We start from the raw sequence: 12,738 nt of genomic DNA, 5'->3' as shown, positions 1-12,738 counted from the left end.
CCATGCAAACATCTCTTCTAGACTCTACTTTCAAAAGTATGGGATCCAGTGGAATTGCTGGGTCAATCCAGTGGTCCCATTTTTAATTTTTTTTTTTTTGAAGAAACTTCAATCTGTCTTCTATTATGGTTGCACCATTTAACAATCACCAACAGTGCCCAAGGATTCCAATGTCTCTACACCCTTTTGAACATTTGTCAGTTTCTGTGTTTTTTGATAGTAGCCATCCAAATGGGTGTAAAGTGGGATTTTTTTGTGGTTTGGATCAACATTTTGGACATTTTTTTTTAAAGATTTATTTATTTATTTGACAGAGAGAGAGATCACAAGTAGGCAGAGAGTCAGGCAGAGAAAGAAGGGGAAGCAGGCTCCCTGCGGAGCGGGAAGCCTGATTCAGGGCTCAATCCCAGGACCCTGAGATTATGACCTGAGCTGAAGGCAGAGGCTTAACCCACTGAGCCACCCAGGTGCCCCGGTCATTCTTAAATAATAAAAAGTCCTTTGGTCTTTTTGAGGTCCAAAAAACAATCTCATTTTAGCAAATGTGGTAGGCAAAGTAACATCCACTACTACCACAAAAATGCCCTAATCCTTGGAACCTGTGGATGTGTTTTGCTACATTTCAAGGGGGAATTAAGGTTTCTAGTCAGCTTCCCTCAAGCCCCCAGGTGGCCTGTGACTCCTGCAGGGTTAGCAGAGGTAGAAGCTGAAAGAAGATATAAGGGGCAGGAGAGATCATCCTTACCAAAGGCAGATATAGGACGATGCTTGCATCTTCTGGGTGGGACAGTCTCCCAGCAATAATTGTTTCTTTTCAATAGTGCTTTGTGGAGTTCTCAAAGTTACTGCTTCTGGGCCCTTGGGCAATCCTTGTCTCTGGCCAGGTGCTCCTTATCCCATCTTCACCCTCTGAACCAGTGGTACCTTCCAGCCTCTTTTGGCTGATGGCCTCTGTCCTTTGGCAAGAAGCCTTTAAAGACAAGCCTTTTTCAACAACCCCAAGGTCAGATCATTCCACCATTCCTCTTGGCTCATAAGAACACTCTGGCATCCTTTCCCCTCTTCCATCAGGGATAAATGTGTGGTTTTCTCCCCATTGCTTATGTATCTTTGCTTGGACACCAGCAGGGCAGTTCAAACCTAGCCCTTGATCTTTTCAGGGGAAAAAAAAATGTGTTTAAAATTCATTAATGTGGCTGATTTTATAATCTTGAGCTTCTTCTGAACAATGGCCTGGATTCTTTCAACATTTTCTTATGATGAACATTATGAACCACTTTTCTGTTCTTGCTTTTAGGGACTTTGCCTAAGTCCATTCTTAGTTAGCCAATATATGTTTATATAGTATATCTATGGATAAGTCAGAAATAGTTTCACACAGTAATAATATGGTTGCTGTTATGGTAAAATATAATGTTGGTAAGAACTTAGGAATCTTGAAATAATTTACATTTTTTCCTTAAGTAATGTATTTTCAGAGCTATTTGCAAAGTGTGTATTCTCTGAACATGTCCCCCAAACCTATACCCTTTTTGACTTTAAATTCAATATCATTGCCTATCTCTATAGACAAAAGAAACACCTTACAAGAACCCTCAACAAATTTCAAGTGACTTTAGCCACCACTTCCTTTCTTCCTTGCACATCTTGTCCAAGTTTAAAGTTCTCTAATGAGTACAAAGGATTTATACATCATGAGAAAGATTATTGTTGATGTCATTTATGATAGACTCTTAAATACAGAGAACAAACCAGAGGGAGGTCGGTAGGGGGAATGAGTGAAACAGGTAAAGGGGATTAAAAGGTACAAACTTCCATTTATAAAATAAATAAGACACAGAGATGAAAAGTACAGCATAAGGAATATAGTCAATAATATTTTAATATTGTTATATAGTGACAGATGGTAACTATACTTATCATGGTGAACATTGAGTAATGCATAAAATTGTCAAGTCACTGTACTGTACACTTAAAAATAATATAACATTGTATGTTAATTATGCTTCAGTAAAAAAATTTAACACCTCACCCCAAAAAAGAGGGAAAAAAGGAAAGCTTTAAGGATAAATTAAATTGTGTATTTTAGACCTAGGGCTTATAATTGAGTTAATTTTGGTAAATTTTTTGAGTTTTTTTTTCTACTCTTGGCACTCAGATTATTTTATATTTCAATAAAAACAAAGAGACAGCTTGGGTTTTGTGAGGAGGGAATTTGTGAAAAGGGCATGTCTTACTGACCAGTGAGTCCATTACATCATTTGTACACCTGCTATCTACAGGCACTGTGTCAAGTGCCAGGACACAAAGGTAATCAACCCTGGCAGTCTTTCTGGCCTTGGAGAGATTTGCATATTGCAAAAAAGAAGGTCATGCTTTGAAGTCTCAGAGTTGAGGATGGAGGAAGAGAGAAGACACACTGAACACCCAGAGAAGAGGCAAGAAGGACTTGAAGCCAAAATGGAGTCTAGACATGATATGGAAGGCACTAGAATCTGAAAATAAGTGAGGGTCTAAGGGTGGGAAAGTGTAATCAAAGCAATGGGTGAAAAGAGGCTCTTTTCCACAAGACAGGTGTCTATGCCCAAAGCAAAGTGGAAAACTGAAGACCAAATTCCGAAGAAATTTGGTCTAGCTCTCAATGAACACCTTTGGCCAAGTCATGTAAATGAAAAATGTGAAAGGGAAGTTCCTGTCCTCCTAAGCTCCTGTACAGCCTTTCTAAGCCTCAGTTTTTCTTGATTTCTAAATCAGGAATAATAATACCTATATTATATACCTGTTGTGAGGATTTGATTTTATGTATATAAAATGGCCTGCATAGTGTCAGGAGCATAATAGCTGTAAATGTGTTGAGCAACTATTTTGCTTCTGTTGTTGTTATCACCTGTAAATAAAACTAAATGTCATAATGGTGGATCCCATGGATTGGCTCTTTCAATCCTCATTTCACCCTCACTTTGGGATAACTTCCTGTTCCTGTGAAACTAGGAAATACATTTCCCAGACTTCTTTGCTTATAGGGTCTTAATGCTAGATGGGTTCCACCAGTTAGAGGTAATCACTTGAGATTTGAAAGATGAAAGGAAGTGGAGGCCATCTTCCAGTTGCTCTTTCTTTTGCAAATTTACTACATTAAGAGGGGCCTGAGGCATGGGCAGCAATGGTGGAAACAGCTGCTAGACCACCAGATCCCTGTGGGATTTTGACACCAACAAATGGTGGCTCCTGATTTCCACTCCTCCAGCCCTGCTGGTGTCTTTGTAAGTATCTAAGTCCCATATTAAATCCCATGTGTCTAAAGTACCTAGAGTAATGATTCCTGTTTCTAGAACTGAATCCTGACTTACTTAGAAGTGGATGTTTCATCTAAAGAAATCTCATACATAAACTCCCATGAAGGACTTTATTTTGTACTACTGCTTCAAAATGGCTTAGATTTAAATAATGAGTTAATTCCCATGTTTAAACCAATTCAATGTTCTTCTTAATGCCATTTTCTTTGAGAACAGTTAACAAAATACAATTAAAGTGTTCTGGGACTTTGAAAAGTTAACTCCAAGTACCACATTGAAAGAGGCAGAGTATATTTTTTTATTATAACCCAGCCATTGTCTTTCTTTATACTTTCTTTGGTTGAGAGGAAAATGGTCCCTGAAATAACTTTGCCTCCTCATAACTGTTCTTTCTTCCTTTCTTAGTATCAAGAACCCCAATTTTTAGCTAGGGACACTACTACCCAGCTAAAATTTATTCCCACTCTCCCTTAAAGCCACACATAACCATATGACTAAGTTTTGGTCAGTTAAATATAAGAAAAAGTGTTTTGTGTAATTTCTAAAAAGAGTCTTTAGAAGGAGGGTATAAACCCTCCTTTGCCCCTTCCTCCTTTCTGTTGGCTGGAGTATGAATGTGATGACAGGAGCATTAACAGCCATCTTGGGTCGTGAGGCAGTATAGTAATCATGGCAGAATAGAAGAGAATGAACCCGTTGCCTACAAAGCTGCTGTATAGGACTGGATTGTTTACCTCCAGATTCCTTTTACATCAGAAACAAACAAATGAACAATCTCAAACCTTAAAAAAGTCATTGTTATTTTGTTTCTGTTTTGTTATTACATGTAGCCAAGCCTATGCCTAATTAATAATAAAGGAACAGCCAAACTTCTTCTCTTCCTATCAACCATGGACGGTTTCTCAGTTTTTAAAAATTAGTGCATTCTCAAAAACTGCCTCCTTACTGAGACGCAGTAGGACATGCTGCCAAAAATGTTGATCTGGGTTTAAAATTAAAGACATAGAGTGATTTCACAGAGGCCAATTCCATGTACACAGCAGCAAAATTTACAAGCCAGATGAATAACTCTGACTTACTCATATGGTTGAGTAAAGGTAAGTCCTCAAGCATAGCTAATGATCCATTAGGGCTAGAGTTATTGATTCAGTGTGGCTGAATTTCAGGTCAAACTGTCTCTCTGTTGGTCATCATGTGACCACACCACAACTGACAGCACATCCAATGGTACAATCTGCTTTGCAGCTCTTTATTCCAGAGCCCATAGATCAGAGGGTTAAGACATTGGGCAAATGCAAAGACTCCAAAAAGCACCAGATTTAAAACAAAGAAAAACAATCCACACATCTTTCCCAAACCTATGAATACCAGGGTTGGTATCACATGTAAACCCATCTGCACTAAATGAATAAGGACCGTTTTCCTTGCTTTGATATTTGATCTATTAAAATGGCCGGCCCGTTTCCCTTCTTGGTAGATCAGAGAGTAACTTACAAGAATGATGGACAGAAGAAGGAAAAGGAAAACTATGCCGATGGCTCTGGCAGCAGAGCCATTCAAGATCACAGGGCAAAGGGGTTCAGATTTAAAAACAGCACCCTGAGTGGGGCTAGTACCCTCTATGAGGAATAAGCAAACATTCTTGAATATAATGATTGTCCAAGACCCAGCCAGAACCCTATACTTAACTGAATCTGCAAAAGCCAGAGATTTCAAAGGCCAGCAAATGGCCAGGTAAGTGTTGACAGCCATCAAGGCCAGGGTGAAGAGAATCCCTTCTCCAACACTTAGCTGGACCCCAAATACCACCCAGCACATCAGCACTGGACTATTGGCTAGCAGAGCCCGCATCCCTTGGAATACCACCCCCAGGCCACAGTAGGAGGAGATGCACAGCAGATGGTGACACAGGAGGATGTATCGGGCCTCTTTCTTCAGCTTCGAATTCTGTGACACTATTGTGATGACGATGACAGTGACAGATGTGGCAAAGAAGAAGGCAACTGTGTACACAGAGGCCTTCACTGTTGCTTCCAGCCTCAGCCAATCTGATATGTTGCAGTGCTCAGAAGACAAGTTCATGATCTTTCAGGGCAACTTGGCTCCTGCAGGATTAAAGAACAAGGAAGAGTGAATCTTAAAGCTTCTGGTGTGGTTTTCCAGCTCTGTGACCTAGCAGAAATCGCAAGGGATACATTACACCTTTTTCTGTATAGAATACAACAACTTCAGACAGCATCAACATGAATCAAAGAAACTGGAGAAAGCTTCTGGGCTCTTCACTTTATTTCAAGAGAGGAGCGCGTGCTCAAACCATCCAAAAGGAAAGTTTGAAAGATGTACTCTCAGGAGTCAGCAAATTGCTCAAAATCAGGTCAAAGTTTTATTCTTTGTGCATCCTTTTCCAACTTTGATTATGAGAACTTTTTCGACTCAGAGCCACAGTTGATGAACCCAAGTACTTGTTAACACTTAGCGCATGCAAGGGTCTGGGGAAGACATTAGGGCAAGAGCTATAAGGAATGTGGGGAAGCCATTGATGCAGAGTCCTGAATTCATTTGTGTCCATAAGACATGACAGGGATATTAACAAAATGACAGCAGTTACAGGTGACATTTACCCAGGACTTTCTAGGGATCAATACTATTTTTAGAGCATATTCCTCACCAGCTCTGGAGTATGTTTTATTTTCCACAAAGTGGTTTTATTATGCACTTTTCACAGATGGGGAAATAGACCTAAAGAGGCTAAGTAACCTGCTTGGGGCCATATTGTTATTGGGTAGAGGGGCCAGGATGTGAATTTCAGAGTACAACTCCAGAACCCCCTCTCACAACCACTATAAGAATGTTCATGTCAAATGCAAGGTCAAATAAATGCATGCTATGAGTTCTTCTTTGGCCAATGTCATTGGCTCCCAATGTCAGCTGGACCGCATTTGTAGAAATACTGTTTCTGTTGTTAAGCTGGAAGACTGAACATCCAGCAAGGTTCTGGGATCTTAGGATTACTGAGGGACTATGACCACTGAAATGGTAGTAGACACATTAGATCTTCTCAAGCAGAAACAGTGGTAAGTGGTTGTGTGTTGCAGCCTGGGGATCCTCCAAATCTCAGGATCACTGTCTCTGAAAGTCTACTGTAGAGATGCCAACCTTTGCCTCCCACTATGGCTTTACTCATTCCTCATCACCTGTTGCATCACCTCCCTCATTAGAGTTGATTGGAACTAGGGGTACACATCTGACGCTGAGCTGAATCCACCACTGTCTGCCTTTTAAAAATCTGACTGAAGAATTCTCAGAGAATGGAGTTTGAGCGTGATGTTGAGTGATTGGCCTGCCAGTCATATTGGCGTGTAGGTGAGTAGAAGAAAATGATCGAGAGAGGTAAGAGAGAACCAGAGGGAACCACAGAGTCCCTGCAAGGCTCCAAAAGCCCTTGCAAGGCAGAGAGAGAACAGCCTGGGCTCCTGAATTTCTGATTCTGCTGAGATGCTCTGAATTTTCTGTGCTGGGGTTCTAAAAATATAACACACCCCTCTATTATTTAAGTTAGCTTAAATAGGTTTCCCTCTGCTCCTTTAGGTCGGCCACTAGCATTGTAAAGATATAGAGTGGACCCTGAAGAGGCCCAGTATATCATATGGATTTCCTAAAAAGTGTATCACTGTGGAGACAGCTGCTGCAACTTGCCGAGAATCTGAGATGCCACAACTCCTTATGAAATTCTTTGCCCAAGGCATCTGTTCTCCCCCTGCACATTGTGTTGTCACCCTTTGTGGAGAATTTCTCCTGTTCAGGTGGATTTTGTGCCACTGCTGTGCAGTCAAACTCCATGCATTTATTCTTCTCTCTCCAGCCCCCAGAGAGGAATAGAAATGGGAATGGTCATTGTCATAGTCAAACTCAATCATCACACTTTCTTTAAGCTGCAGAATTTTTGGTCAAAATCTTATACCAGAACCCTTCAAAAATCAACAGAAAAATGCTTATCCACAGGGCACACTCCTGTAACTGTCCTCAAGGCACCACCGTAGACACCAAGGGCCCCAGTGAAGATGGCAGGCAGACCCTGGTAAGTTAGAACTCTGCCCTGCCTGGTGGAGTCATAAGAACTGGGCTTTAAGCCTTGGTCTGTGGCCAATTAGGAATGTGATTGTGGATATCAAAGTCACTTTGCTTCTCTGGTCCTTGGTTCCTTACATCATAGTCATGCAGGATTACAAGTTCCACATCTTTTCTATCTACAGAGCCATCCTCACTGACATCCTCAAGAGCCAAATCTTAACTTGGGCCAGGAGATTCCGGGCTTTTTCCTTATTCTTGAGACAAGATTGGCCTGCCTTGATTTGGAATGTCCCCAACTTATCCTTCATGGCTGAGCTTGAATAGAACTGCCAGCTTTCTAGGACAGGGCCTGCCTTGTCCTGCTAGGTCCCCTCTAGGACCTAAAACCCAGTCACTGAGTCCCTGAATTAGAAGGTCACTGCTGGCAGGCTACACAATTGTGACAGCTTGCCTGTCTGCCTAGGCCTCCCAACAATGCTCATTCCCGAGCTCACTGTTGCTGGGTTTGACCCAGCTGATGGGCTATGCTCCCCCATTATTCAGTCTTGCTTCCCATCCCTGATTCCGCCCAGAACCTCAGTCATGTCTTCAGCTTCCCTGTTGGATTCTTCTTTTCTGCTCAGCAGGGTTTCCCTGCTCCTGCATGTCCCCCACCCCCATCATTCCTACACACCTGTCTGGCTCTTTCACAGCACATTCCCAACAGCAATGAGTGGGGCTTGGCCTTGTTGTGTTCTATGACTTGTAATCCTACACAGAGCATCAGAGACTCCCATTGCACCTCCTTTGAAAAAAAAAATTTACAAGCTTCTTTTCTCCCAAATTACTGTAGCTACAACTATAATAAACCCCTCTCCTTCCAGATCTAATACACGCTTTCAGGCAACTAGTTTCTGTGGCTTTCTAATATGTTTAACAGACTGATCGATGCAGCACATCACTGCATCATTCTACTCTACGGATCTTCACTGTGCATTGAAACACATGACGCATATCCTAAGCAGTGAGCTTACCAGGTGGTAAAACACAGGTGCTGACACGCAGAAGCCTCTCACCCAACAGAAGAAACAGAATACTATATAACTAGGTAATAATAACCAGAAACATCATGTAGTTTCACTTAACCTGCCAAATGAGCAAGAAAGTTGGGTGTCTCCAGCAGAGTTGAGGGGTTGTTCAGAATAGAAAGGGTCGTGGAGTCAGTGAGAGAAAGCTTCTTGGAAGACCTGAGACTCAAACCTAGCCTTTCAAGGTTGAAAACTAGAAGAAAGCAGGACCCAGGGTGTGGTGGATAGAGACGAGGAGAGGTCCAGATTGCAGGCAACAGAAAATTCGAAGAGCCAGGCTGGGGCAAAACCTGGGAGCTTCAGGAGAGATGAAAAGATCCAGTTTGGGGGACTGAGGGCTTATTCAGAGGACTAAGGACAAAGTCTGGGACCAGATTTGGAGGACCTTCATTCCATTCCAAGGGTAAAAATTCACTTTGCACTCAATAAGGAGCCTTGCATGATTAAAATTAGGAGTAGCCATCTGATATGTTAAGAGGACACATGAGATGCCCACCCTTGCCTGCACAGCGGGGTCTGATAGGAGCTCTACAGAGCAGGAAGCCTGGCAGAGGACAAATGTACACAGTGAAGACACTACTACCATAGCAAGTGGCTTAGAATTCTTCTTGCAGACATAAAATCGCCGGGAGAGTTGCAAATCTGCAAAATCAATGAGGGCAAGTTTTATCACCTTTAATCTATTTATGAGAACTCAGAAAGATGAGTTATCTATTCAGGATCATGCCGCCAGACAGAATCTCCCATTCTTCAAATCCATATTCCTTCTCAGAGGTGTATTTGCCAATCAAGAGCTCATGGCAACAAAAGCCACATAGGAAGTCCCCTTCTATATGTCTTACCTCTACTCATGGTTCATTCCTAGAGTCTTTTTCTTTGGAAATTGTAAAATGGAAATACCTATTTTCCTCCAGCCCTAAAGTTTCCTTTGGCTTCAGCTCTGAAAGAAAACCCTGGAGCTAAGAATCACATTTGTTCCACAACTGCTGTGATGAAATCAGAAGCAGCTGCCACCACTCCCTACAAAAATCCTGCTGGAAGCATGGGGGTGGTGGCGGGATGGGCGCCTAACAAAAGCAGGGAAACAATGGGTCTCATCCTTCCAAAGAGCCTGACTTATGGCAAACCCCTGAGGGCAACATGCTACCCTTGGTGGGAAACTGAATATATGAACACATATGGTCAACCCATGTATAAAAATTAAATGCTGATCCACAGCCTGTAGCAACCTGCCAGGAAACCAAGCCCTCGTCCACAGTAACAGGTGTCTCTTGTGACCATCCAGGTAGCCAGACAACAACCTCTGTAATAACTGGCCCCAAACAGCCAGGACTTTATTAATGATTGGCAGCTTCCCTAATTTTTGTCCCTGCTTCCAACTTAAGACCAACCAGAGAGAACCAAATATGTCCCCCCACCCAGTCACAAAGACACCCCACTTCTAGTTAGCCCTCCTCCAGCTTCCCCAGGCTCTCATCAGGGCACACCTGTAGCCTCCCATGTCCACACTAAGCTCTCCTATTCCTCTGCCTGCCTCTGAGGTTTTGTTAAAAAGCAAGTGACTGGGGTTCACTCCCTTGCTCTCGCAACCTCTGACTAGGTGGCCTTGGTTTTGCTCATCTGGTCGGTCTTTGCTCGTCTTCAGATCGGTATGAAAAGAAGATGCTAGGGGCCCTCCAATAGCATGTGTACTTGGAGCCATTTCCCCAGGGAGCTAATGAATGGGTGGCAGCACATTCTTCTTCTCCAGCTTGTGCCCCCATGCTAGTCCACAGTAGGGTCCAGGGAGACAGATACCTTCCACAGAAGGGCACTGCCTACCTTGTGAGTCCAGGGTCACTGAGCTGGGCGATCTCCCCCACTCTTACCTCTGAGGGCAACCATTCCTGAACAGACACCCCAATTTCGAAGAAAACCAAGAGAGCGTTGGATGGGTGCTAATATGAGGGAAGAGTCTGGAAGGGAGATAGGAAGAGGGTAAAGACACAAACAGAATGTAACAGTAGATACCCATGCTGACTGCTCACTATGAGACCGCTCTGGGGGGAGCTGACTTCTTTAATCAGCACATCAAGCCCAATAAGGAGGCACAATCTTTTTTCACATTTTTCCCAAAAGAAAACTGAGATATAGAGGTGGGAAGGAAGTCATTCAGGGTTAATGAGCTGGTGACAGTGATACTGGAGCTTGGACCAGGCAGTCCACCTGCAGCGGCCAGTCTCTAAACCCCTGGGGCCAGGTGCCCCACGTCAGGGAAGGGCGATACCTAAAGTTTGTGACAGACTCCCCCACAACTTCCTCTCAGGGTGTTGCTGGTTAATGCTGAAGTCTGGCTTCCAACCTAATTCTTCTGATTTCTGAAATGACATTTGGCTATTGTTTGTTGAGTTTTTTCCCAACAAGACCCTACTGGTGCAGGTGAATTGAATTCTTCTTTAAAAAGAAAAGAAAAAAAAAAAAAAGACTTAGGTATTATGGTCTGAATCATGCCCTTTCCAAAATTCACATGTCGAAACCCTAACCCCCAGAACTTCAGAATGGGACTGTATTTGGAGACAGAGTCTTTAAAGAGGTCATTAAGTTCAAATGGGGCCATTATGGTGGGCTGTAATTTCATCTGACTGGTGCCCTTGCATCCTTATAAGAAAGGGAGATTTGGACACACACAGACCCTAGAGATGTGTGTGCACAGCGAAAAGACCATGTGAAGAGGCAGCGAAGGGGTGACCTCAGAGAAAACCAACTCTGCTGACCCCTTGATCATGACTCCCAGCATCCAAAACTGTGAGGAAATACATTTCTGTGGTTTAAGCCACCTTTTCTGTGGTATTTTGTTTCAGCAGCCCGAGCAGACTGATCCAGCAGGGAAAAGCAGCTCCTAGCGACCACCTTAGTTCCAGCTCACTGAGAAGGGCTCAGACTCTCCCATGGGTCCACCCAGACTCTCCCCAGAACCTCTACCTGGGAATTTCTGGAGGAAAGATCTCTGAGAGGAAGGAGGGCCTTTCCTTCTTGGGTGCTCGCGGTCTGTTGGGTAGTGTGGGCCAGGTTTAGGGCCAGTATCTGACTTACCGCCAGTGGAAAGGACCATCAGCTGAAAACAAAGCTCAGAAAAGATTCCAAATGCTCTGTGGCTAGCGGCAGAAGGCCAATGAGAAGAAGTGGATACTCAAAGAATTGCTCTTAAAACCCTCCCTGGATGATCAGATCTCCTCTCTTACAATAAACATGCCCTCCTTTCTTTTTTTTTTTTTTAACATTTTATTTATTTGAGAGAGAGAGAGAGACAGTGAGAGAGAGCATGAGCGAGGAGAAGGTCAGAGGGAGAAGCAGACTCCCTGTGGAGCTGGGAGCCTGATGCGGGACTCGATCCCGGGACTCCAGGATCATGACCTGAGCTGAAGGCAGTCGCTTAACCAACTGAGCCACCCAGGCGCCCTGCCCTCCTCTCTTTAAACATGTCCTCCCCTCTGCTCTAATCATGATCTTACTTCTTTGGTTATTTTTAAAAAATCACTCCAGTCTGGGAAGCTTTGGTGATCTCCTCTGTTATTCTTCTCAAAGCAGGCAGGAAGGAAGGGAGGAAACCGGTGTCTGCTGAGTACCAGTCACTTGATATCAAGAAAGAGCACATAGTAAATATTAGCTCTGATTGTTGATCATCTGAGAACAGCTCACAGAGGTGACGTGGGAACTAGATGAGATCACAAAGGCTCTCTAGGTGTATCCTGTGATTTCTGTTGGCAGCAAAATCACACATTTTTCGGAGTGCTTTTTCAGGCAGTTAACTTTTTGAGTTTGAACTCACCTTTTTATTTATAGAGGGAAATTCTCCGGCTTCCTTCCCCACTCTTTTTCTGACCAAAATTTTGATCTACAGGTGTTCTTCTAAGCACTCATAGGATTCATTAATCCAGAGACCTGACACCTTGCTTTACAAGAACCTTGGCCTTTTCTGAGCTACTTAATGTGTAAAAACATGTCTTAAAAAACAATGCACTTGTGCGTGTTTACTTGAGGTTTTGAAACACAAGGCTGCCCATGAACAAGGGTAGCCACATGAAACAAATCTCCAAACCTGGAATACAAATAAATATTCAAGGAGAAAGTATTGAAAAGAAGGTAGTTCATAAGAGCACTGACAAAGCTCTTTTCATTCTGTATCTAAATAATAGTAACTGTGTGTGATCTAACCTTACAGTAACAATGATAACAAAAAAGGACACAATTTAATGACATATTTCACTGTGCTAGGTGTATCTGCAGCTATAAATAGACAAAAGAGCCATACCAGGATTTCAGAA

At 43.0% G+C, this 12,738-nt stretch overlaps 1 protein-coding gene across 1 annotated transcript; it reads right to left on the bottom strand.

The window, feature by feature from the left end:
- Positions 1–4,463: 4,463 nt before the first annotated feature.
- On the bottom strand, positions 4,464–5,378 carry LOC111139818. Its single transcript, XM_022492263.1, has one exon. It carries the CDS (start codon positions 5,376–5,378, stop codon positions 4,464–4,466), a length of 915 nt encoding a protein of 304 aa, XP_022347971.1.
- Positions 5,379–12,738: the final 7,360 nt, after the last annotated feature.

This window comes from Enhydra lutris, unplaced genomic scaffold, assembly GCF_002288905.1.
Source record: "Enhydra lutris kenyoni isolate GAN:26980312 unplaced genomic scaffold, ASM228890v2 scaffoldscaffold1, whole genome shotgun sequence".
Classification (NCBI taxonomy): Eukaryota; Metazoa; Chordata; class Mammalia; order Carnivora; family Mustelidae; genus Enhydra; species Enhydra lutris.
The sequence above is the reverse complement of the archived record's forward strand: the minus strand, read 5'-3'. Positions and strand labels throughout refer to the sequence as shown.